This window comes from Odocoileus virginianus, chromosome 24 (genome assembly GCF_023699985.2).
Source record: "Odocoileus virginianus isolate 20LAN1187 ecotype Illinois chromosome 24, Ovbor_1.2, whole genome shotgun sequence".
NCBI lineage: Eukaryota > Metazoa > Chordata > Mammalia > Artiodactyla > Cervidae > Odocoileus > Odocoileus virginianus.
In genome coordinates this window covers 28,289,085-28,316,443 of record NC_069697.1, presented here as the reverse complement: position 1 = coordinate 28,316,443, position 27,359 = coordinate 28,289,085, and the positions used below count along the sequence as shown (strand labels likewise).

General features: G+C 39.8%; 1 protein-coding gene, 2 long non-coding RNA genes and 1 pseudogene across 4 annotated transcripts in view; 2 read left to right on the top strand and 2 right to left on the bottom strand.

The window, feature by feature from the left end:
• Positions 1-223: 223 nt before the first annotated feature.
• Positions 224-15,657, top strand: LOC139030844 (uncharacterized). Of its 2 annotated transcripts, XR_011483264.1 has the most exons (3): positions 224-3,679; positions 12,857-12,928; positions 14,003-15,657. It is a non-coding gene; the product is annotated as an uncharacterized lncRNA (long non-coding RNA). The 2 variants fall into 2 exon arrangements; XR_011483263.1 differs by having other exon boundaries at positions 12,857-15,657.
• Positions 10,392-10,834, bottom strand: LOC110133168 (midkine pseudogene; annotated as a pseudogene).
• Positions 15,658-18,499: 2,842 nt separating the features above from the next.
• LOC110133163 (tubulin alpha-1A chain) lies at positions 18,500-22,704 on the bottom strand. The gene is made up of 4 exons (XM_020886933.2): positions 22,606-22,704; positions 20,328-20,550; positions 20,036-20,184; positions 18,500-19,690 (listed from the first exon to the last, which is right to left on the bottom strand). The coding sequence occupies exons 1-4, from the start codon at positions 22,606-22,608 to the stop codon at positions 18,710-18,712; spliced, it is 1,356 nt and encodes a 451-aa protein (XP_020742592.1). The 5' UTR covers positions 22,609-22,704; the 3' UTR covers positions 18,500-18,709.
• A 61-nt stretch (positions 22,705-22,765) lies between these two features.
• Positions 22,766-27,359, top strand: part of LOC110133166 (uncharacterized) — a 50,241-nt gene continuing 45,647 nt past the window's right edge. The window contains exon 1 of the long non-coding RNA XR_011483258.1: positions 22,766-22,852. This is a non-coding gene — a long non-coding RNA (uncharacterized lncRNA). The remainder of the gene's footprint in view (positions 22,853-27,359) is intronic.

The following is a 27,359-nucleotide window of genomic DNA, read 5'->3' as shown; positions in this document are numbered from 1 at the left end:
AGTTAAAATTTCTAATTTTTTTTGATATATAAAAATGTAGTTGACTTTTATATCCAGCAAGTTATAGTGTTTTTTAAACTATTGCCATCTGTTCTCTTTTCTCTTCTGGAACTACCATTATTTGCTTATGAGGTCTCTTGGATCTGTCCTCTAAGTCTTGTGTTTTCTTTTTTTTTTTTTTTTTTTAAATGTATTTATTTTTATTTATTTATGTGGCTTCACTGGGTCTTAGTTACAGCACTTGATATCTTTAGCTGTGGCATGTGGACTCTTAGTTGTGGCATACTAGGTCTAGTTCCCTGACCAGGGATGGAACTCAGGACCCCTGCATTGAGAGCACAGAGTCTTAGCCACTGGACCACCAGGGAAGTCCAAGTCTTGTGTTTTCTATCATGATTTCTGTTTATATTTCAGTTCTTTGCTTTGTGATAGTTCTTCTGCTTAATTTTCCAGCCACAATTCAGATCTCAACAGTAAACATTCTGTCCTTTAATTCATCTGCAAGTTGTTTTCTTGAACGAGCATAGCTTTTCTTTCTATAAATTCTTTACTTTTACGTGTTCTCATATATCCTTAAATGTCAGCTCATTACACATTAGGATTTGCATTCTTATTTACCCTTTTTATTGCTAAATTTCTTCTTGCAGATCTGTGCTTTCATTTAGGATTATTTTTCTTTTGCTTGAAGAATTCCCTTTAGTATTCCTTTAATACAAGTCTGCCAAGTGGTGAGTTCTCTTCAGTTTTTGTTTGTCTGAAGATATATTTAATTTTTATTTTTACTTTATTTTTGAAAGATATTTTTTTATTGAGTTTAGAGTTCTAGCTTGGCAGTTATTATCTTACAACACAGTGTGTCATTCCATTATCTTTGACTTTCATCACTATTGAGAAGCCAACTGATAGTCAACTGTTGTTCCTTTGAAGATGTGTCTCACTGCTAACTGCTCCTCTCCATTTTTTAAAGATCGTTTCTTTATCTTTGGTTTCAGCAACTACATTATGATATACCTAACTGTGCTTTTCTTTTTATTTATCCTGCTTGATTTCATAGCATTTCTTATTTGTGACTTTCATTAGTTTTGAGCATTTTTGGCCATTTTTTCCTTCAAATAATATTCCTATCCCATTGTTTCTTTCTTGTCTTCTGGATCTCTAGTTGTATCTGTGTTAGTTTTGTTTGTTTTTTGTTTTTAGTGTCTCTTAATGTATTTTATGCTTTTCCCCCTGTATTTTCTTTTCTTTTTTATTTTTTTCAGGCCCTGCAGTGTGGCTTGCAGGCTCTTAGTTCCCCAACCAGGGATTGGGCCTCCTGCAGTGGAAGCAAGGATTCCTAACCACTAGGCCACCAGGGAGTTCTCATTCTTTTTTTTTTAATCTCTTAAGGTTCAGTCTGGTTTTTCTAACCTGCTTCTAATTCACTAATTACCTTTCATTTGTGTGCCACTTCAGTATTCTTGCGCTTCCCTTGTGGCTCAGCTGGTAAGGAATCTGCCTGCAGTGTGGGAGACCTGGGTTTGATCCCTGTGTTGGGAAGATCTCCTGGAGAAGGGAAAGGCTACCTACTCCAATATTCTGGCTTGGAGAATTCCATGAACTGTATAGTCCACGGGGTTGCAAAGAGTGGGACAAGACTAAGTGACTTTCACCTTTGTGTGCAGTGCGCTGTTATAAGCCCTGTTGAATTCTTAAATGTGATTATTTTTCAGTTCTAGAATTTCCATTTTATATTTCATACAGTTTCCGCTACTGAATTTGTCTGTCTTGTCATTTAATTTGTCAAACCCATTCATTGTGGTTGGCACAGTGGTAAAGAATCTGCCTACCAATGCAGGAGACACAAGAGATTCAGGTTCAATCCCTGGGTCAAGAAGATCTCCTGGAGTAGGAAATGGCAACCCACTCCAGTATTCTTGCCTGGAGAATCCCATGGACAGAGGAGCCTGGCAGGCTACAATCCATTGGGTCACAAAGAGTTGAACATGACTGACGTGACTTAGCATTCTCACAAAGAGATAATTTGAGGCTGTGGATGGTATAGTCTTCTTGCACGGGTTTGCTTTTACCTCTGACTATTTTAATCTAATCAGAGATTTTGTGATGAGAAGCTGAACTTTAGCATTTATAGGAGCTGGTCTCTCCTTTGGTTTAGGCCTTTGAGGGTTCAACTAAAAGTAAGGAGTGGTTGCCTCGGTGCCTCTATCTTATTAGGTCCTGAACTTCCAGGTTTTTCCCCGCAAGCTCTGTAAGACTATAGGAAGACCAGTTTAGTTTCTCAGCCACTTAGCTACTGCTTTCTGCTCACCTTCTCAACCTCTTGTTACTACTTTTGAGTCAGTAATTCCTTAAAAGGAAAAGAAACACTGAATGTTAGGCTTATCTCTTCAAACTCCTTTTCTGTCTGAGATTTTAACCCCTCAAGTTCTTGCTGCCTTGGTCCCTCTTTGATATCTACAAGTAGATTGTTTCAATGTTAAATTTTGTTCATGTTTTCCAGTTGTTTTTTGCTGTAGAATTGATATGCAAGAAACTGCACCCATACTGAGAGCAGAACTCCCTACAGAATAACTTTAAAAATAAGACAACTGATGCAAGACAATGATACTCAGAGCTTACCTTAAGTTATTTGCCTTTATGTAAACACTGTTCAATGTCAGCAAAGTTTAGGTTTTATTTACCTTTGAGATGCCTTGACTTTTAAGGGCAACAAGTGAATTTTTCCTTAAGAATTTCTTCTCTTGTTGGTCTTATTTCTGCCATATTTACTGTTTTCTTTAGTCTTTCCCCCACTCTTCCCTCATAATTCTCAGTCTCTAATTTGACTCAGGCAAGATGTGTCTAAATTGTCCCATTAAATTGTATCTGCAGATGATAAAATGATGGCTCACTGTCTCCCTTTAGTTCTAGAGAATAAGCCAATCATCAATGAGACTGAGTGAAAACATTCCTTAGCTTGATTTCCCAATACTAAATCTCAATTAATCTTTTTAGTTTTTATATAGTTGTAATAATAACTTGATAGTGTATCTTTGTAACAAGCTTTCATTTAACTAACAAGCCTTCAACAATTTCCTATTCTCTAGAAATCTCTAACAATAATAAAAATTATTACATGATCTTACCCCATCTAGCCAAGGCTAACTGACCCACAGGAGAAATCCTAACCCAAACTGGTCCAGTCAAATCCTCCCTATCAGAAATTTGACATATGTGACAATTAAATATAGAGATAGAGTTTTTAGAGCTGCATAATATAATACACAACTTCTAAGGTGGGTTCCCCATTGTATCCCTCCTTCTAGGAGTCATGTCCTTATGTAATGTTTTCCCCTTGACTATAGGCTGGACCTAGTGATTCACTCCTAACAGACTACGGCAAAAGTAATAAGGTGTTGTTTCTGAGATTAGGTTGGGAAAAGACTTTGGGTTCTACTTTGATGGCTCTCTTTTGTTCTCTCTCTCTCTCTTTTTTTCTCTTTTGCTCTCTTGCTCACTTACTCTGAGGGAAGCCAATTGCCATGTTATGCTGCCCTTTGAAGAGGTCCATGTGTCAGGAAACTGCATGCAGGAGGTCTCTAGCCAAGAAGCAGCAAGGAACTGATGCCCTCAATTGAACAGCTGTCCAGATACTAAACTGCCAACAACCATGGAGTGAGCTTGGAAAAGAATCCTCCCTCAGGTGAGTCTTCAGATTAGACTGCAGCCCTGGCCAACAGCATGACTGAAACTTCATGAGAAATCTTTTCTAGTAGAACCCATCCTGGCTGTACTTATATTTCTGACACTCACTTCATCTCCTCATCTGCTTGTTGCTCTAGTCTTTCTAGTATGGCATTACAATTGATCAGCTTCTTTGGTTCTTGTTTTCTGTTGTTTGCTTCATCAAAGGTTTCCCCATGAGTTCCAGCATTAACTCATTTGGTATGTTCTCTTATATATTGTCACTGGGCTGTGTCATTCCTTCTGTGATATGCTGCAGCAAGGATTTCTATGAACACCACCCAGAATTCTGGGTTTGTCTTTCATCTGTAGGTCAGACCTTGGATGTCTTGGCCTTCTCAATATCCTGGACACTTGAAGAAATATTTAGCTGTTGTTTTCCTAAATAATGCCTAACACAGGAGCCAGATAGTCTGCCTAGCAAGCCTTGCCTGGATCCCTGATGTATTCTCTTTGAACTCTCTGGGTACCTTGCCTGATCTTTTCAAGTTCCTTTTTCTAGGGTTAGCTTCTCCCCTGGTGGCTCAGTGATAAAGAATCTGCCGGCAATGCCAGAGACTTGAGTTTGATCCCTGGGTTGGGAAGATCCCCTGGAGAAGGAAATGGCAACTCACTCCAGTATTCTTGCCTGGAGAATCCCTTGGACAGAGGGGCCTGGTAGGCTAAGGTCCGTGGGGTCACAAAGAGTCGGACAGGACTGAACGACTAAGCAGCAACAGCAGCAGCTTCTCTTTGCCGTATTATCTTGGACCCTTCTGATGCATTATGCCTGTTATTTGATAGGAACTAGTTGTCTACAATATTACTATTCTCCTTCTAACCCTCTTCTCTATCCCATCTCAGTTATTAGATGGAAACCATGCCCTATAGGCAGTTTTTACCCAGATTCTATCCAGGTAGGTTGTAGCTCAGTTTCAGATCACACTCACTTCCCACCATGGGTACACTAGTTATGATTACAGTTGAATACATTCAGCTGTTTTATGTGTGCAAACATATTTTTACTATACTTTATGGTATAGAACTTTGGTTCATTGGTTTGCTTTTGTTCATTCCTCTGCATATAATTTTTGTGTGTATTATTCCACATGTTCATATGTATGTTTTTTGGTAAGAAGTTTTGAAGAATTTTAAAATAGCCCTTGAACTTGTTTCGGAATAGAGGAGGGATGGTCCCATAAATTTTCTCACTTTTCACCTTAGGTTGTCAGTTGCATTAGATTGTAAAGCATATGACCTTTCATTTAATTGCCAAATTCAGTAGTTATCATCTACTAATACAGGACAAAAGATTATAATCTTAAGTACATTGCTGCTAATATCTATCAAAAACACTGAAAAAAAAAAAAGAAAAATTATCAGATGTTTCTTAAAGAATATTCACTCTTTCATTCCTCTAGTGGTTTTAACTGTTTTGGAGGATCTAATAAAAACTATGTTTTCTCTCCAGATGTGTGGGTAAGCACTGTTTCAGATATCTATTGCTGTGTAACAAACTACCCCAAAACTTGTCGACTTAAAGTAAAAATCACTTATTATTTCCTATGATTAACTGGGTTATGGACAGTTCTGTTCCACATGGTATCATCTGGCTAACTCATGTAATAGTTGCATCCAGCTGGGATTTTAGCAGGGTCTGGACTGCCTAGGATGGTCACATCCCCATGTTTGGGATCTTTATGTTTGCTGTTGGATGGGGTGTCCTGTTTTTTTTCCACATGACCTCTCTGAACAAAAACAAGCTGCCAGACTTCTTAAGGGCTTGACCTAGATCTGTCATAGCTTCTCTTCTGTCACATTCTATTAGTCAAAGCAGTCATAAGTCCGACTGAGTTATAAGCGGAGAGGAATAGACTCCACCTTTTTTTTTTTTTAATTTACAACTGTATTCATCAGCTCACTGGGCCCTATGTAACTAATCCTTGATCTTTTTATTTATTTATTTATTTATTTTTGACTGCAGTGGGTCTTCATTGCTTTGCAGAGGCTTTCTCTAGTTACTGCAAGCAAGGGCTACTCTTTGTTGCTGTGAATGGGCTCTAGGGTGCACAGGCTCAGTAGTTGCAGCGCACAGGCTCAGTAGTTTCAGCACACAGGCTCAGTAGTTGTGACTTGTGGACTTTAGAGTGAGCGAGCTTAGACTCCACCTCTTGATGGGAGACATAGCATGTACCAACAGGGATGGGATAAATGGTTAGTGACTATCTTTGGTGACAATCTACCATTACCATATTCACACAGAATTTTGCATAAAACATCAGGGAGTTCATCAACCCATGAGAATCACCTATGAAGTATCTATGTTTGTCAGAGTCCTAGGTTAAGTATCTCAGCTTTAAAATATAAACCAAGTATAGTGTGTCCCAGAAATGCAAGTTTGGTTTCATATTCAAAGGCAATGAACCTAGTTCATGGTATTATTAATAGTAAGATAAAAGAAAAAAACTCACTTGATCATTTCAGTAGATGCATGCAGAAAAAGATTTGACAAAATCCAGTATCCATTTATATAAAAAAAAATCATCAGCAGACTAGGAACAGAAAGAAGCTTTAATCTGATAAAGGGCATATATGAAAAACTGACAGCTAACATCATGCCTGCTATGGTGAGGTACAGTCTACATTGAAAAGTATATAATATGACTCAAATTTTTTTTTTCTTCTTAGATTCTACTTTATTTGGCAAAATTCAGAAACTAATAACCAGTTCATATCCTCATATTGTCCTCTCTGAAGAAGGCAGTTCTCCAGAGAGAAAAAGTCTGTGACTTGGGGATCATCTACCATCTTTAGGCTTTACACTCAGGCAGCCAATGGCCTGGTGGTCAAGCCTCCAGATCCAAAGCTCTCAGAGAATAGAAGAAAGTGAAAGGAAACTTTCATTTCAAAGACAGTGAAGCCTTCCCATCCCTCCTTCTCCCATCCACTACCTTCCACACTCCCAACCTAAATAAAAAGATAATAGAGGACAGTGTATTAGTGTGAAAGATGCTCACACACAGACCTTCTTTTCAGTTAAGGAGCTGCAAAATCCCGCCTCACCCCGCCCTGGAAGGAGGACAATTGGAAACACCACTCAAGGCTTAGTGGCACAAGATGAGACTGGTAAAAACTCAGGGAGAAAATATTTTAGCTTCAGCCCATTCTCAGGACTCTAGTGAACTTATACTAAAAATACTATAATACTGGTGGGAGTGAAAACTGACATCATCAAATAGAATCTGGTATCACATTAGAAAAATGAATACTCACCATGATCAAGTGTTTTGTACTGGAAATGCACCAATGACTCAGCATTAGAAAAGCTTTTAGAGTAATTCATTACAATGTGCTGAAGGAGAAAAAGCATGTCAGTCTCCAAATATTACTGGAAATACATTTAAGAAAATTTAATATCCATTCTGACAAAAATTCTTAACATTGTATAAATAATATAGAAGTTCTTGCATTGAGATATATCCTTTCCATACATTTGATTTAAAAAATTATAAGACATGTTATTTCAAGGCCAAGAATAACATCCAATTATAGACAGAGAAAAGGATAAGATGAGCACCATAACCACTATTGTTATTATTTTACTTTTTAATATGAAGAAATTGTCACATACAGGATAATTGTAAAATCTATATGATGTCTCAAGATAAATATTCTTTTTGCTGTCAATTTTTTAATTTTGATTTTTTCAAGTTTGTTGTAACCTCATAGATTAAATAGCTAGATAAATGTGTTTTAATATTAACAGCCCAATTTAAAAGTAAGCAAAGGATTTTGAATAGACATTTCTCCAAAGAAGATATCCAAATAATCAATAAGTACATTAAAAGATACTCAGCATCAGTAATCTTTTGGGAAATGCAAATCAAAGCCAGAATGAAGTACCACCTAACACTCACTAGAATGGCTGATATAAAAAAAGAAAAACAAGGGGAGTTCTCTGTTGGTCTAGTAGTTAGGATTCCATACTTTCACTGCTGTAGCCTGGGTTCAATTCCTGGGGGGGGTGGGGGTGGGGATAAAAAAACAGACCAGAAAATAACAAGTGTTGGCAAGGATATATAGAAATTGGAAACTTTATACACTGTTGGTGGGAAAGTAAAATGGTTTGGTCTCTTTGGAAAATAGTTGGGGACGCCTCAAAAAAAAAAGAGTCATACATAGAGTTACCATATATTATGATCCAACAACTCCACTTCTGGGTATAAAACTAAAAAAATTGAAAGCCAGGGTCTGAAAGAGATGTTTATATACCCATGTTCATGACAGCATTATTCACAATAGCCAAAAAATATTGAAAACCTTAATGTTCATCAAGGGATGAATGGATAAACAAAATAACATTTGGCTTGTCAGAGGTTTATAGGAAAACTGTGACCAGACCTATGTGGACAAAGGATTCTGTCACCAAGAAGTTTGCAGTGACACCCCCTTGCCTTTCAAAAGAAGCTTGAATTATAACTTGGAGAAAGTGGGTCTTTGGGACAGTAGCTCACTATCTTCTCAGTCTGCTGGCTTTCTGAATAAAGTCACTATTCCTTGCCCCAACAACTTGTCTCTTGATTTATTGACCTGGGGTGTGGCAAGCAGTACAAGCTTAGACTCAATAGCACCACTTATGCTACTTTCTGTCTCTATGTTTTGTCAATAGTTGCAACTTGTTGGCTCTAGAACTCAAGCTCAGTAGATGTGGCAATAGGCTTAGTTGCCACATGGCATGTGGAATCTTCCCAGACCAGGGGTTGAACCCATGGTTCCCTTCATTGGCAGGCAGATTCATTACCACTGGACTACCAGGGAAGTCTCAATTTTTAATATTTGGCCACACCATGTGGGATCTTAGTTCCCTGACCAGAGATTGAATCTGGGCCCTTGGCATTGAAAGTGCTGAGCTCTAACCACTGGATCACCTGGGAATTCCCTTGTTTTTCTCTTTCTGACTTATGTCACTTAGTATGATAATCTATAGGCCCATCCATGTTGCTGCTAATGGCACTATTTCATTTTGAGGGGATGCTGAGTAGTAGTCTCTATATACAGTACATTTTCTTAATCCATTCATCTGTTGATGGGCACTTAGCTTGCTTCCATGTCTCAGGCTTCAGAAGCTTGGACATCCCCAGTGGCTCAGATGGTTAAGAATCTTCCTGCAATGCAGGAGATCCAGGTTCAATCCCTGGGTCAGGAAGATCCCTTTGAGAGGGAAATGGCAACCCACTCCAGTATTCTTGTCTGGAGAATTCCATGGACAAAGGAGCCTTGTGGGCTATAGTCCATGAGGTCACAAAGTCAGACATGACTGAGTGACTAACACACTATGTCTTGGCTATTGTAAATAGTGCAACTTTGAACATTGGGGTGCATGTGTCTTCAAATTAGAGTTTTCTCTGGATATATGCTTAGGAGTGGGATTGCTGGATTGTATGGCAACTCTACTTTTAATTTTTTAAGGAACCTCCAGTGTTGTCGTTGTTCAGTCACTAAGTCGTGTCTTTGCAACCCCATGGAGTGCAGCATGCTAGGCTTCCTGTCCTTAACTGTCTCCCAGATTTTGCTCAAACTCATGTCCATCCTGCTTTCCATAGTGGCTGCACTATGAAGGCTTCCCTGTCCTTCACTATCTTCCGGATTTTGCTCAAACTCACCTCCATACTGCTTTCCATAGTGGTTGCATCAATTTACATTCCCACCAACAGTGTAGGAGGGTTCCCTTTCTGTCATATTCTCTCCAGCGTTTGTTATTTGTAACCTTTTTATTTTTTTTTATCATTTTATTTTATTTTTTTATTTTTTGTAGCCTTTTTAATGATGGCCATTCTGACTGGTGTGATGTGGTACTTCATTGTAGGGTTTTTTTTTTTAATTTTTTAAAATTTATTTTTGGCTGCAGTGGGTCTTCATTGCTGTGTGTGGCCTTTCTTTAATAGCAGCAAGCGGGGAGTACTCTCTTAACTGTGGTGTTCAGGTTTCTCATTTTGGTGGCTTGTCTTGTTGCAGGGCATGGGCTCTAGAGCACACAGGCTTCAGTAGTTGCGGCACTCAGGCTCAGTTGCCCGTGCATGTGAAATCTTCCTAGACCAGGAATTGAACCCAACCCATGTCCCCTGCATTGGCAGGTAGACTCTTAACCACTGAGCCACCGGGGAAGTCCCTTCATTGTCGTTTTGATTTGCATTTCTCTAATAGTGATGTTGAGCATCTTTTCAAATGCCTATTGACCAACTGTATGTCTTCTTTGGAGAAATGTCTATATAGGTCCTATGCTCAGACAGGGGAGCCTGGCAGGCTACAGTCCATGGGGTCGCAAAGAGTCAGACACGACTGAGCAACTAACACTTTGTTTTTTTTAAATTAAGAGAAAAGCTTTCATGGGGGGTGGCGGTGGGGAAGGACACTTATTTTATTTAATTCTTAGTAATGGCATCACTAGGGAAAGAGAAGTGGGTCCAGGGGAATCAGATCCCTTTGGGGGATGTGCAAGCTGCCCACAATCCCTTGTCCCTCCCCACTTTGGGCACTTGGGGTGGGTGTGGGTGAGCAAAGGGAAGAAGCAGGGCATGATTGATAAAGCTTACTAGGAGGCAAAAGGCGCTGATAGGTTACATCTTGGGCCTCTGGAGGGAGGGTGTGGGCCGGGGCTCCCAGTAAATCCAGGGGCTTTTTTGCATCCAGGCCTGGCCACTAGCCCTTTTCCTTCACTTTCGTGACTTTGGCCTTGGCTTTGGTCTTGGGAGTGCAGGACTTGGTCACGTGGATGGTCTAATGGCACTTGGCATGGTACTGTGCCTCCTTCATGGTGGCGGGCTTTAGTGCCCGTACTCCCATCACATGCCCCGAAAGATCTCAAAGTTGTACTTGCAGTTGGCTCCAAACTCCTCCTTCCTTCTTCCAGTGCATCCGAGCACCTGGCACCAGATGCACAGAGTCTGGGCCCTATAGGTACCCTGGCAGCAACTGACACCACAGTCTTTGCTGCTGAGGATGCAGAGCCTCCAGGTCCACTCCGTGCACTTGCTCCCTGGGCCTTCCATCTTACTTTGTCTTTCTTTTTGGCCACCTCTGAGGTGAGCACCAGCAGAGTGAGGAGGGCAAGGAGGAGGAAGCCTGGGCACTGCATCCTGGGTGGGGAGCATGGGTCAGAGTCCCCACTGGGGGCTGCAGGTGTGGACCTCCCACCCTTTGCCCCAGTTTCCAGACCCAAAGGGTTGGGCTGCTACTGCAGTGGCAGTGGATTGGGGTGGGGGCTGCCAGCCTTGGGCAGCCTGTGCTGCCTTGCTGCCAGCCTGGGCGCACAGCGGGAGGAATCTCCCCAGGGGCCACCTGAGCCCGAGCTCAGACTCCCACTCCACTTCCAGATCCCAGGTTGTCAGCAGAGGCGGTGCTCAAGCCCCTGCAGGCTCTTCTGGGCCCTGCAGGCTCAGTTGGGTTAGTTTGTTTTTTGTCATTGAGCTGTATGAGCAATTTGTATATTTTGTTCTGAAACTTTTTATCTCTAGATGAATAGAAAAGATTTATTTCTTTAAAAGTCAGAGCCTGGAGGATGGGCTATTGTGTCTATTTCAGGATGTAGACAACATTGTTTATTTGCCACATGGCACAGTTTATGGGATCTTAGTTCCCTGATCAGGGTTTGAACCTGTGCCCTCTGCAATGAAAGCAGAGTCCTAATCACTGGAAAGCCAGGGAATTCCCATGACATTTTTAACTTATAGCAAAAGTAGTAGAATACAAAGGTTAAAGTAAAAGAAACAGGTCAAATATGGTCCAGATTTGTTCTTTCCTATTACAGTGGTTGCCAGAGGCTGGGGGAGGGTGGAGTGGGAATTATTTAATGGGTATGGAATTTTAGCTTTGCAAGATGAAAAGAATTCAAGAGATTGATTGCATAACTATGAATGCACTTTACACTACTGAACTGTATACTTAAAAAATGGTTAAGATAGTAAATTTTATTCTATGTGTGTTTTCCCACAATTAAAAATAAAGTAAAACAGAGTTCTCTGGGGGTTCAGTCCCTGATTGGGGAACTAAGAGCCCACAATTCTCATAGGAAAAAAAAAAGGAAAATTAATTAAAATAAATAGTATATAAAAATAAAGTGTTTTAAAGTTATTTAAATTCTAATATTAAAAGTATTTCCATATAAATTTATAAAAGTTATTTTAAATTTATTTATAGCATTGTAGTTTATGTTAAAAGTAGTTTGTAATTGAGAAAATATAAAAGCAAAAGGTTTAAAATCTCCTTCTTGGTGGTTTACAAACTGTTTAAAAATGCTGCGTCATCTTCACCCAGCAATCCCACTTCTGGGCATACACACCAAGGAAACCAGATCTGAAAGAGACACATGCACCCCAATGTTCATCGCAGCACTGTTTATAATAGCCAGGACATGGAAGCAACCCAGATGCCCATCAGCAGACGAATGGATGAGGAAGCTGTGGTACATATACACCATGGAGTATTACTCAGCCATTAAAAAGAATTCATTTGAATCAGTTCTAATGAGATGGATGAAACTGGAGCCCATTATACAGAGCGAAGTAAGCCAGAAAGATAAAGACCATTACAGTATACTAACACATATATATGGACTTTAGAAAGATGGTAACGATAACCCTATATGCAAAACAGAAAAAGAGACTCAGATGTATGGAACAGACTTGTGGACTCTGGGAGAAGGCGAGGGTGGGATGTTTCAGGAGAACAGCATTGAAACATGTATATTATCTAGGGTGAAACGGATAACCAGCTCAGGTTGGGTACATGAGACAAGTGCTCGGGCCTGGTGCACTGGGAAGACCCAGAGGGATCGGGTGGAGAGGGAGGTGGGAGGGGGGACTGGGATGGGGAGTACATGTAAATCCATGGCTAAGTCATATCAATGTATAACAAAAACTACTGTAATGATGTAAAGTAATTAGCCTCCAACTAATAAAAATTTAAAAAAAAAAAATGCTGCGTCATCTTCAATGTGCTCCTGCTAATTAACATCCATATATATTGTTCATTTTTTCCCTGTTTTTGTTGTTCTGTTTCATTTTGGATATTTTTTATTGTTATGTCTTCAATTCATTGACCTTTTCTTCTGTGGTGTTTAATCGACTGTTCAGCTTTTCTTTTTTTTGTCACACTGTAGTATGTGGGATCTTCATTTCCCCACCCTTGCCTCCTGCAGTGAAGCTCAGAATCTTAACCACTGGACCACGAGGTAAGTTCTCTGTTTATTCCATTTACTATTTTTTTTGAAATCTCAGATATATTTTTCATCTCTAGAAGTTTTTTCTGTATCTCTACTTTCTTGAACATGTCATATAATTGTAATAACTTAAGATTTTTGTTTACTAATGACTTTAATGAATTATTGAATTTATTCTGGTATATAATACTTTCTAAATAACAATATCAATATTATTAATAGAAATATGATTACTGAGAGCAGGTTTTTTTTGGAGTTCCTTTTCTTCCTTAGACTATATCCTTACTATGGATATACATTCAAAGTATTTCTTTTTTTCTGGCTACCCCTGCAGTGTATGGGATTTTAGGTCCCCCAAACCAGGGATTGAACCCTGGGCCCTTAGCAGTGAGAACATGGAGTTCTAACCACTGAACGACCAGGAAATTCCCAAAATACTATGATTTAAAGTCACTTGAAATAATCCTCCAGTTTGTAAATAAGCCACCAACTTCATACTTGGTTAGATGATTTGTTTCATTTTGTTTTTGATTGGTAGATATTTTTTCCACCTTGATTTAATTCATTTGTATAATACAGTTACATGTTTCTACAGTCATATGATACAACAGATACTTTCAAAGAAGACTAGCTAGACCATATTCCTTTCCCTTATAGGTAATTTAAAAATTTGTTTTGGTTTATGCTTCCATTGTTTGTTTGTTTAATCGTGGTAAGATACTACAAACATAAAATGTACTATTTTAACCTTTTAAAAAAACTGAAATATAGGTGGTTTACAATATTATAGAAGTTTTAGGTGTACAATATAGAGATTCAATATTTTTATAGATTATACTTCATTTAAAGTTATTACAAAATATTATGTCAAATATGTTGAGCTATTTCAAATCCTGAAAGATGATGCTGTGAAAGTGCTGCATTCAATATGCCAGCAAATTTGGAAGACTGAGCAGTGGCCACAGAACTGGAAAAGGTCAGTTTTCATTCCAATCCCTAAGAAAGGCAATCCCAAAGAATGCTCAAACTACCGCACAATTGCACTCATCTCACATGCTAGTAAAGTAATGCTCAAAATTCTCCAAGCCAGGCTTCAGCAATACGTGAACCGAGAACTTCCAGATATTCAAGCTGGTTTTAGAAAAGGCAAAGGAACCAGAGATCAAATTGCCAGTATCTGCTGGATCATCGAAAAAGCAAGAGAGTTCCAGAAAAACATCTATTTCTGCTTTATTGACTATGCCAAAGCCTTCGACTGCATGGATCACAATAAACTGTGGAAAATTCTGAAAGAGATGGGAATACCAGACCACCTGACCTGCCTCTTGAGAAACCTGTAAGCAGGTCAGGAAGCAACAGTTAGTACTGGACATGGAACAACAGACTGGTTCCAAATAGGAAAAGGAGTACCTCAAGGCTGTATATTGTCACCCTGCGTATTTAACTTATATGCAGAGTATATCATGAGAAACGCTGGGCTGGAAGAAGCACAAGCTGGAATTCGAGATTGCTGGGAGAAGTATCAATGACCTTAGATATGCAGATGACACCACCCTTATGGCAGAGAGTGAAGAGGAACTAAAAAGCCTGTTGATGAAAGTGAAAGAGGAGAGTGAAAAAGTTGGCTTAAAGCTTAAAATTCATGGCATCTGGTCCCATCACCTCATGGGAAATAGATGGGGAGACAGTGGAAACAGTGTCAGACTTTATTTTTTGGGGGATCCAAAATCACTGCAGATGGTGATTGCAGCCATGAAATTAAAAGACGCTTACTCCTTGGAAGGAAAGTTATGACTAACCTAGATAGCATATTAAAAAGCAGAGACATTACTTTGCCAACCACGGTCCGTCTGGTCAAGGCTATGGTTTTTCCAGTGGTCATGTATGGATGTGAGAGTTGGACTGTGAAGAAAGCTGAGCACCGAAAAATTGATGCTTTTGAACTGTGGTGTTGAAGAAGACTCTTGAGAGTCCCTTGGACTGCAAGGAGATCCAACCAGTCCATCCTAAAGGAGATCAGTCTTGGGTGTTCAGTGGAAGGACTGATGCTGAAGCTGAAACTCCAGTACTTTGGCCACCTCATTCGAAGAGTTGACTCATTGGGAAAGACCCTGATGCTTGGAGGGATTGGGGGCAAGAGGAGAAGGGGACGACAGAGGATGAGATGGCTGGATGGCATCACCGACTCGATGGGCATGAGTTTGAGTAAACTCCAGGAGTTGGTGATGGACAGGGAGGCCTGGCGTGCTGCAATTCATGGGGTCTCAAAGAGTCAGAGATGACTGAGCGACTGAACTGAACTGAACTATGTTGTTTTTGTTGTTCAGTTGCCCAGTCATGTCTGACTCTTTGTGATCCCATGGACTGCAGCATGCCAGGCCTCCCTCTCCCTAACCATCTCTCAGAGTTTGCCCAAGTTCATGTTCATAGCATTCGGTGATGCCATCCAGCCATCTTTTTCTCTGATGCCCTTTTCTCCTTCTGCCTTCAATCTTTCCCAGCATCGGGGACTTTTCCAATGAGTCGTCTCTTCACATCGTATGACCAAAATACTGGAGCTTCAGCTTCAGCATCAGTCCTTCTAGTGAATGTTCAGGGTTGATCTCCCTTAGGATTGACTAGTTTGATATCCTTGCTGTCCAAGAGATTTTGAGGAGTCCTCTCCAGCACCACAGTTTTAAGTCATCAATTCTTTAGCATTCAACTACACTTCAATAAAAATAAAAGTTATTATGAAATAATGGCTATATTTCTCTGTGCTATACAATATATCCCTGTTGCTTACATTTTAACCTATTTTAAATGTCCAGTTGAAGTTGTAGCATTAAGTACACTCACATTGTTGTGCAACCATCACCACTATTCATCATTCCAAACAGATGAAACAGTGTATCCTTTAAACAATAACTTCCCCTTATATGCTCCCCCCATGCCGTGGGAACTCCTGTTCTATTTTCTGTCTCTATGAATTTGACCATTCTAGTTACCTCATTAGTGGAATGAGACAATACTTGCTTAAAAAAATTATTTATTTTTGGCTGTGCTGGGTTTTCATTGCTGCATGTGGGCTTTCTCTGGTTGTAGTGAGTGGGAGCTACTCTTCGTGTGGCTTCTCATTGCAGTGGCTTCTCTTGTTGCAGATCACCGTCTCTAGGCAGGCAGGCTTTAGTAGTTGCGGCGCTCTGGCTCTAGAGCTCGGACTCAGCAGTTGTGGCACACAGGCTTAGTTGCTCCGTGGTATGTGGGATCCTTCAGGGCCCAAACCTGTGTTCCCTGCATTAACAGGTGGATTCTTATTCACTGCGCCACCAGGAAAGTACCAATATTTGTTTCTATGTGTGTCTGGCTTATGCATAATGTCCTCAAAATTCATTCATGTTATAGCATTTGTCAAAATTTCCTTCTTTAAGACTGAATATAAAAAAAAAAGACTGAATAATATTCCATTGCTAGTATATTTTGTTCATTCATCAATTCATGACTATTAGGGCTGCTTACACCTTTTGACTATTGTGAATAATGCTGCTGTGAGCATGGGTGTACAAATATCTGTGTCGCTGCTTTCAGTTCTTTTGGGTAATTTACCCAGAAATGGAATTTCTGGATCATATGGTAATTCTATTCAATGTTTTTAGTAATTTTTTACATTAATTTTTTTAAGGTAAACAAAAACTATAATGAGCTCATGGATTTTAACAAATTTTGTACGGTTAAATCCACTGCAGTCACTATAGTTTTCAATACTATAGTTATCATCAGTGAGAGCCTCTCCAATTGACTCCTCTGTCTTTTTGGTTTGACTTTGGTCTTTTATATTTTCCCTGCTTTCTGGAATGAGAAAAAAAATTGAGGCTGAACTTGTGTATTTCGTGCTCCAGGCTAGGAATCAGTCATTTCTCTAAAATGTCCTGGTTCTGATATTTACGATTGAGATTAAGATCATAGGGCTTTTAACTCTATGAGTTTTTTTTAACTCTATGAGTTTTATATTTGTTCCTATTTTATCTTTCACTTTACTCTTCCAGCCAATGACCATTGTACATCTACCATGTATCATATTTTGCTATATGCTGGAAATGTAAATTAAATGCTGACATCTGATTTCCTTTCCACACTAGTTTTTTATCTGGATGAGCAAATGCTTTTACTTTTGTGCATCAGATCTGTTTCCATTAGCTTTAGTTAAAATTGCTGAACAGAACTCCCCTCTTGGTCCAGTAGCTAAGAATCTGCACTTGCAATACAGGGGACCCAGGGTTCGATCCCTGATCAGGGAACTAGATCCCACATGCTTCAACTATGAATTCACTGAAGATTCCCCCATGCAATTAAAAATCCTGCATCCACAACGAAGATCGGAGATCTCGAGTGTCACAACTAAAACCCACACAGCCAAACAGATAAATATTAAAAAGAGGTGGGAGGGGGTTCAGGATGGGGAACACATGTAAATCCATGACTGAGTCATGTCAATGTATGGCAAAAACCACTACAATATATTGTTTAGTAATTAGCCTCCAACTAATAAAAATAAATGAAAAAAAATAACCTGCTAAGGAATACTGAATTGACTTTCAAATTAGTTGATCTTATTTCTTATTTTTATTTCTATTAACTTACACTAAACTGATTATAGTACCACAATACTATTACACCCTTTAGTTTGCAGTGCCAAAGAAAAAAATAGATTAAATAGGTAGTTAATACCAGAAGATCATTTCATCATCGTTGGGTATTATCCCAGAACAAGGTAACAAGATGGCACAAGACAACTTGCTGTTCCTGGATTCTTAGCCTTTTCGTCAGTTGGACTGGCAGCTGACCTCTATTGCGGAAGTCCTTAGTCCAAAACTTTCTTTCACCATGTTGGTTGTTGCCTACAATTACACTATTAGAGTTCTGTCCTTTGAAGTTATTGACTCATATTAAAATAAGAAAACCCTTTGAGAGTTAAAGTTCATATATGTAATTAATACATTAGAGTGAATAAGTGTATCAGGCTTTTCCAATGTGATATTCAGCTGAAAATAAGTTTGGAGAGAAGAAAGTAAAGAACTAGGTCTGGTATGGTAAGAAACTGCTTGGAGAGAGCAGACATCTTTTTAGAACCTAGGGCAGAGGAAGCATGATGGCACTAGACACTTGCCAAGGTGAGGCCCATAAAAATATGCTTATAAGCCTTAATGATGCATTTGGAATATTCACCATTTTATCGGTTTAGTTGCATGAGACTCAGCAACCAGATTTTAGTTGTGCATTAGATATATTTTCTCAAAGAACCAGGAATTTAACTATTATAATGGTGTAAAAACTTAACAGTAGCATGGATGTTATCTAATGGTATTGTTTACTTTTTTAAAAAACCAATTTTTAAAGTTGAAGTACAGTTGATTTACATCTAATGATAATTTTTAGATATGTATTTTATATTTTGTTTTATAATATACTAGGACAATTTAAAACTAAAAATCAAGTTGCTGTGTAGAATATGTATAAACCAGTCAATAGTTATTCTTTCTTCTCAATGTACTGATTAGATGAAAATTTCCAGACACCTGAATAGAAAACACAAGACTGAGCTCATTTAAGACAGGGAATACTTTTATTCAAACCCATCAGAGAAATGGATAGCTTGGGTCTGTAACAAAGCATCATGTTTTAAAGCATAGGTCAGTAATTGTATATGAGTGTATACACTGCTACATACAAATTAACTGATCAGACCACAACTTTTCAATGTTTGAAACAGAATAAGCTTCCCTGTAAAAGCAGCACCTTTGTGACTTTTTAACTTTAGTATTCCTCTCCTTCTTCCTCTCCCTCTCCTTCCACAGAATCCACACCAACCTCCTCATAATCCTTCTCAAGGGCAGCCATGTCCTCACGGGCCTCAGAAAACTCTCCTTCCTCCATGCCCTCACCCACGTACCAGTGAACAAAGGCACGCTTGGCATACATCAGGTCAAACTTGTGGTCCAGGCGAGCCCAGGCCTCAGCGATGGCTGTGGTGTTGCTCAGCATGCACACAGCTCGCTGTACTTTGGCCAGGTCTCCACCAGGTACCACAGTGGGAGGCTGGTAGTTAATGCCAACCTTGAAGCCAGTGGGGCACCAGTCCACAAACTGGATGGTACGCTTGGTCTTGATGGTGGCAATGGCAGCATTGACATCTTTGGGAACCACGTCACCACGGTACAACAGGCAGCAGGCCATGTATTTACCATGGCGAGGGTCACATTTCACCATCTGGTTGGCTGGCTCAAAGCAAGCATTGGTGATCTCTGCTACAGAGAGCTGTTCATGGTAGGCTTTCTCAGCAGAGATGACAGGGGCGTATGTGGCCAGAGGGAAGTGGATGCGGGGATAGGGCACCAGGTTGGTCTGGAACTCTGTCAGATCCACATTCAGGGCTCCATCAAACCTCAGGGAAGCAGTGATGGAGGACACAATTTGACCTATCAACCTATTCAGGTTAGTATATGTTGGGCGCTCAATGTCGAGGTTTCTACGACAGATGTCGTAGATGGCCTCATTGTCTACCATGAAGGCACAATCAGAGTGCTCCAGGGTGGTGTGGGTGGTGAGGATGGAGTTGTAGGGCTCAACGACAGCTGTGGAAACCTGGGGGGCTGGGTAAATGGAGAACTCCAGCTTGGACTTCTTGCCATAATCGACAGAGAGACGTTCCATCAGCAGGGAGGTGAACCCAGAACCGGTTCCCCCACCAAAGCTGTGGAAAACCAGGAAGCCCTGAAGACCTGTGCACTGGTCAGCCTGTTAAAAAACAGGAATAGAGAAAACATAGTTATTGCTCTTTGTGATGTCATCATAGTAAAAATTTTCACTTTTCATATTAATTCCAAAGAATTAGATTGCATTTTGACAGAAACTTTTAAAATGTAGACCTTCCTTAAATTACTCAGCATTTCTTTATTAAAAAATCTTCATGAATATTTATCAAAAGACTCAAATAGTCTATATTTTAATTGAACTTTTAAAAAACTATAAAGGAATAATTAACCTCACTATTGCATTTCAGTTGTGTTTGGAAAAAAAAAGCATATTTCAAATATCTCCCTTAGGTTCATTAATTTACTTTATTCTTGAGAATAAACATACCAGTTTCCGAATTCGGTCCAAGACGAGGTCAATGATCTCCTTGCCAATGGTGTAGTGACCTCGGGCATAGTTATTGGCAGCATCTTCTTTGCCTGTGATGAGCTGCTCAGGGTGGAAGAGCTGGCGGTAGGTGCCAGTGCGAACCTCATCTGGAAAAGGAAAATGAAGCAGCCACCCATCACTAACAACTCACATAGGTCTGCTCCACCCCAGGGTATCAGTGGGGCCCACAGGACACACCTCCTGTCCCAGACCCCCAGGATTCTCATTGAAGCTACTGAGGCCAACTCACCAATGACTGTGGGTTCCAGGTCTACAAACACTGCCCTGGGCACATGCTTGCCAGCGCCTGTCTCACTGAAGAAGGTGTTGAAGGAGTCGTCTCCTCCCCCAATAGTCTTGTCACTTGGCATCTGGCCATCAGGCTGGATGCCATGTTCCAGACAGTAGAGCTCCCAGCAGGCATTGCCGATCTGGACACCAGCCTGGCCAACGTGGATGGAGATGCACTCACGCTGTGGGAAGGAAAAGAAAAAAATTGTAAAATTAGTTATATTAGCATTTTCAATTTTCAGTAAATTTCCAAAACTATTTCTAGTAATATACAAGTATTCTTCAAATTTATTTGAGGTAATATCCATAACATAATAGAAACAGTTAAAAAGCACCTGCTACAAATGCTGCAGATGGGTGTGGTCTGAATAATAAGGCTGCACTGTTAAGCACATGGTGCAAGCCGACTGTTCCAACAGCCATACTTGAAAAGAAGATTTTTCATATTTAAAAAAGTCAAGCACAAAATTTTTGTAAAATGAAGTAAATTCAGTCACTAGTTAATTGGAATCATTATTATTGCCTCCTTCACCTTTAAAGATGAAGATTTCTTCTGATAGGACTTGGTATTTCAATATGGACATCTGTACTGCAGCTGAGGCTAGAAGCCACACCCTTCTGCAGTCTATCTGCAGAATCCATCATTATTAGGGGGTTAGAAGCTAAACAATTAGGACTGTCCCCTGCATTGCTGCATTTGCTGTGCCTGGTGCCAGCCTGTACAGTCTGCTACATTATTTAACAGAGCAAGCTCTATTTCCAGCATCTGCCTACATGATCTCATTGTGCTATCTGCCAGTTTTCCTCTTCTGACCCAGCCTGGGAACATATGCCTAAATTGAAATGAATTAATGAAGATGCACTAGAACAAAAGACAGCTGCACAAGAGTATATGTCTTCTTTGTCTGCAGCATTTTCATTATTTAAAAAAGTTTTCCCAGAATCTTCTCCACTGCAAAAAACTGAAAAATTATTAGTATCTTTAACACAACAGTTCCTAAACTAGAAATAAATGGAACATGAAAAGCTACCAAGCTTAAAGCCCAGTGAAAGAATAATGAAATATTTATATAAAACTACAAAATAATGTTTTCAATATTTCATTAATTATTTCATTAATTTCGTACCCACCACAGAATATTCATACTCATTACATTCAGTAGAGACTGTCCCCTCCGTAGCCTTTACGGTTACAGCTTCCTTTGTCTGTCCATTGTCTAGTCACTGACAAATGGGGGCGGGGGGGAGGGGGGGGGGGAGAAGGGCGTTTCCCTGGGTCCTCCGCATTAGAGCACCCTGGCTCACAAAATCTGCTTTTTCTCTCGCTAAACGTGCGATCAAGACAGACACACAGGAATCAACCAGGGCGGGGCGGCCCCAGACCAGACATTAAAGGGCTTGTCATGTGAACTGTGACTTTGCTCCTCAAGGGGGAGAAAAAAAGTAATCTAACTTTTGACAGTGAATGAAAAACATTTTTACCACCTACGGTTCTGCAAAGATGAAAGGCTTGTTAAAAGTCTTTCTGACAGAGGAGGCTTAGTGAGGACGAACCCCGCCCAGCCGCTCCAAGGCCAAAGCAGCAGAAACAAACAACTCCGCCCCTGCGCCGCCTCGACGCCGGCCGCCACAGAAACTAACCATTTTCCCTGTTAATACATGGGTGTCTTTCTAAAACGCCAACGAACTGGCGAGGGATCCTTTTTTAATACTAACCTCAGGCTCCGCTTTGTCCCTCTCCTTCTCTCCCCGAGTCTTCTTTCCAGCTACACCCACCGACCCCCTTCTTTTCGGTCGACGCCTCCCCTCCCTGTCCCCGGGGAACAACGCGAGGAAGGGCCTCCCGGAGTCACACGACGATCGTGCGCACACGGGCGCCGAGCAGGCGACGCCAAGACCGCCCAGCCAGCCCCAGCCCCTTTCATGACCGACAGATGGGCTGCTGCACGCGGCTGCCAGGGGTTCGGATAACAAAACCTCCCTAGGCGCCGCCTTTGTTCCCCCTCACGGCTCAGCCGCGCCCTGGGCACAGTCGTGGCGGGGCTCCTGCACCCCGCACTGCGGCGGCGGCCGGGCTCAAGGATCCCGGGCAGACAAAGCTAAACCTCGCAAATAAAGCGTAAAGCTATTCTTACTCAAACGAGTGGTAAAGGACAAAGGTTTTAAGATTTTCCAAGGAGACCCTGGAGAGGCTGACCCCACCCAGGGTCACGAAGAGCCGGAGGAGACACTCTTACCATAGTTGCTGTTTTGCGGCTGCCGAGCAGATGGCGGAGAGGAGAAGAGGTTGTTACTTCTTACAGCGCGACTCTTAGGCGGTCGATGTAAGAGAACCTGCGGCACATGGGCGTCTGCGGCTCCCTATATACAACTCGGTCACCATGGGGATGGGCTGGGGCCTTTTCCTGTTGGTCCAGACCCCTCAATCTGCCCAGAGGAGCCACGACAGAAGAGTGGTGATTGGTGCAAGCGACATGGGATGAGGTAATCTCTCCCCCACCCCTTTTCCCCTAGCATCCACAGACTGCTCGCATCCTTCAGACAAAGAGACTGAGCAAAAACAGTCAGCCGAGCATCCATTACGGGGTGGGGTTGGGAAGGGGTGAGGGGAGGGAGGGAAAGAGAACTAGAGTTGGGTGATTTTATACTATTTGAACCTCGAACCGCAGTTAAAATCTATGTAAGGTTTTCCCCCCAACATTTAATCGCAGAATTTGAGATGAAATATTTTAATGGAAAATTACTTTCTGCTTCTCCCTCAAAGTGTTCTAAACCCACATTCGGTGAAGATTCAGCATCTCAAATGCTTTAAAAATAAAATAGAAGAGAAGATGGGAATGATGCTTAAAATGGCCTGGGTAAATGTGGTTTTTTTTTTTAATTAAAAAATTATTCAATAACCATCCAAAATGGTTTCTCAGGTTCAAGTAATTTTTTTTCAGACCTGCTTTTGCCACCCTCTCCCTAATAGCTAAACAAAAACAGTAGATGAAAAGAACAATCATACTAAATATGGAAGCACACAAGTAGTTCTAACATGAAGATAATTCAGATCTAATGAACATACTATACTTACTCTACTAGAAATATTACAGAAGTCTATGTTAATGTATTTTATGTATTGTGTTGTTCCTTAAAATGAATCATCTTTTCTAATATAGAATTGAGAAAATACGAGGAGAGAGAATTGAGTTTAGAAGCTAGTACTACCTGTGCATTCAGTTATATTCTGCATTGTTCTCTCTTCTGGAAAGAAAAATTACTGGGACACCACATTAGAAAGGAAGAGAGTTGTATAGTATAAAAAAGAAGACCATTTTGTAATATTGTCTCCTCCCATAGACAGCTGTGTAGATGTCAGCTCAATAACTGCATTTTTTTTTAATGTAAATCTTATGTGAATTCAGTGAATTCTCCTCCTCTAAGATTGAGCTTCCAACTGTGGGAATTGTAGCCAGCCTCATACAGCTGCTATTCAATCAGAGACTTTGGTGGTTGCTCAACTGCCTCTTGGGACAAAAGGCTTTGCTTAAGGAAGTGGACCGCAGTAACATTCTTTTGCTATTCAGAAAGCTTCCATTATCAACAAGGATGTACAGTGCAGAATATGACTCTGGACTGGGTACCATTTGACGTTGCTAATGAAATTTCAGAGGTAAAGAGGTTTGTTATGGCCACCGAAGTTGAAAATATGTATTTTGGCAGATAATTTTTCCTTTTGGCTTTTAGCAAGAGATTTTCAGGGTCTGCAGCACCATTTATAGCGCTCTGCAGAATCCATTCATTCCTGCTGGGCTGGCAGGCAGTGCTTGGGCGTGGGAGGGAGGGACTTGAGACAGCTGCTGCAGGTTGTGGTGTGACGGTGGCAGCCATGGATTTTTCTAGCCGGCCAGCCCCAGCTCTGCTTTACTTGTTCAAATTTGCTGCAGTAGTGTTCTCTAGTAAAAAACAAGACCCGACACAAGTAATTTTATCTATTTCTTGCATATTTTATAGGAAAAATAGTCTTTATTATCTTATCTTTATATATCCCTTTTGCAAATAGAAGTATATTTCAGTATACTGTCTATAGGATTAAGGATGACTTGAAGTTTTTTTCTGAACCCAGAGATACACTTAACAAAACTAGGAATTAAATGTCATAGGGAAGTGTAAGGATTAATAAGTAGCTCATTGAAAATACTTATTTCAAAAATTTAATAATGAAATAAATCACACACTTTTGGACCATGATACAGTATAATCTCCTTTTTTGGAATGAGAGACACCATTTTGAATTTGATTTTCTTTATAATATGAAAGAAATATGTCATTTCCCCAACAGCCTCCGTTCTTTATGCAATTTACAGAGGATTCAATAAAAGAGGGGCGGGTTCATGCAATTGGTTCTTTGTAATTCTATCTCAGAACCATTCATGAAATGTGGCTTTTTTTTTCCCTCCCCTTGGCCATAAGTAACAGTAAGATCTAGGTCAGAAATCAAATATATGAACACCGTTAATCTTAAATATATAAATGGAAAAGGAGGGAAAATAATAATCTATTATTTTTGTTCCTCATTATCTGGCTTAATAGCATGCAAACTATAGGAAACAAAAAAACATTTTTTTTACTAGATCATTTTTTTACATTTACTGTCGACTTCTTTAACTTACATCAGCATGCATGTATAAATATTCTACTAATGTATTATTTCTTGTCAACAGTAAAATTAGCATATAACATTTTTCTTTCATAGTATTTGTGGAATTTAAATTATTTATTTGATGGTCTGTATCTCTCCTCCATTACAATGTGAATCCGAGTCCTTGACAAATTGCCTAGCTTATGGTAGACATTATATACATGTTTGTTGAATTAAATGAACGATTTCTTTCTGTGCATATTTTCATTAACTTTTCATGGTCAGTAGTTTAGAGATATTTAATAAAGCATTTTCCTTTTTTATTCAATAAGCATTTACTCACTGTCTACAATAAGCCTTGGACCATCCTATATAGCGTAGAGAATTCAGAGGTAGTAGAAAGGTCTTTTCTCTAGATTTTTCCAATTAAAGACATAAAACTAGTACATGTATATAAGTTTAAGAATGGCATGTGTTTCTGTGTGTGTATGGGGAGAAGCCTTGTAGAATTCATTGAATGGCCCCAAATATCATAACTCCTGTAGGAAACAAGGGATTTATTTATCACTTCTTTTTCCTACTTTTTTTTTTTTCTTTTCTATTTCTTCACCTCCTATTTAACCCTAAATACATTTCAGTCTGGATTCTGCTCCCACCACTCCTTGAAACCAAATGCCCTCTCTGTTGCTAAATTCATTGGGCACTTTTGGGTTCTTGTTGACCTGTGATAAGCTTTGTCACAGTTGACTGTTATCTGTTTCTTGAAACACTCTGTGTGCCTTTGGTTTCAAAATTCTCTATTTTCTGGGTTTCCCTCCTACATTTTTTTGTTTCTTCTCAGTTTCTGATTCTTCTTCTTATTTTAATCTTTAAATATTGGAGCTCCTTAAGGTTTGGTCCTAGACTTTTTCCTCATTTTATTCTGTGGATCCTACTCTGGTGAATGGTAAGTGCGTTCATTCCCAAGACTGCAGATCGTTTCTGTGTGCCGATGGCTTCTTGACATCTCCTTTTAGATCCAGATCTTATAGTAAACTTCCAGTCTCTGGCTAGGTTTCTCACATATATCCCAAGTTGAACTAGTTATCATCTCACAAATATGTACCTCCTACAAGTTTCTCTTGCTCAGTAAATAAAGAAGCATCTGGTTTCTCAAATCAGAAACAGTAATTACTCTTGACATCTTCCCCTCCTTTTCTGAACACCATAGAATAAGTTAAATCCTGGTAAGTCTATCTCCTAGATATCTCTCAAATATTATTCTTTTCTCTGCATCTCTATTGCCTCCACTCTAATAAGTATATCATCTCTTGCCCAGACAACCTCAGTGCCCTTCTAGAGTTTCCCTACAGTCACTCCTACTGCTGTCTAGTTCAATCTGCACACAACAGCTAGAGTGGTCTTATTGTAATACATGTCACTGATAATGTCACATGTACAGTTGTAGTATGTTAACATACTATAACTATGTAGTATTTTAACAGTACAAACTCATGAGTTCATAAAGACATCCCTACAGAGCAAAAGAAAAATTAAAAAAGATAAAAGTGAACTAAAAATAATCTGTTATCTTTGCACCATTGGAGATAACAAGGGCACCGACTCCATTCTTTATACATTGGCATGTAGTCAAAGAATTGAGCATTTGTCTTGCATTGCCTGTATTTCAAGGTAACCAGATGATCCTCATTAACTAGAGAAAATCATTCTTTATAGAGTAATGCTAGCTTGTAAATATAGAAGTAATAATAGAATTAGAATAATCACCCTTTACATCCTCTAGCGAAATAATTTGTTCAGGAAAAGAGTATCAGTGGATGAAAATTAAAATATTGATGGGGAATGTGGGGAATGTTTTAATAGAAGCATAGGCTGTTGCCATCTGAACTCCTTAGTCAATCACAGCATTACTAACAGTGAGACAGTCATACCTCATGAACCTAAGATGTGATCCCATAGGAAGTACACAGCATCACTGTTGAAGCGATCTATCAGAAACAATTGTGCTGAATCTAATTTAGCCTTTAGAGCCCACTTCCATTTATAGGAAATATAGGAGTTAGAGGAACAAGTCAGATGATAACCCAAGAAGGAAAACATATACAACTGCAGAGTGTAGGACATTCTACAGGACAAATTATCTTGTTTTTGCAACAAATCAATGGTGGAATGGGTGGAATGGGTGGAAAAGGTGGGAAAGGGGGACAGCTCTAATTAGAAGAGTTTTTGGAGACTAACTACTAAATACAACAACTGATGTTGTTTGGATCCTGATTCAAATAAACCAAATGTAAAACATGATGGAGATAACCAGGGATATTTTAATATGGACTAGTTATTATGTAATAGCAACAAATTATTATTAAT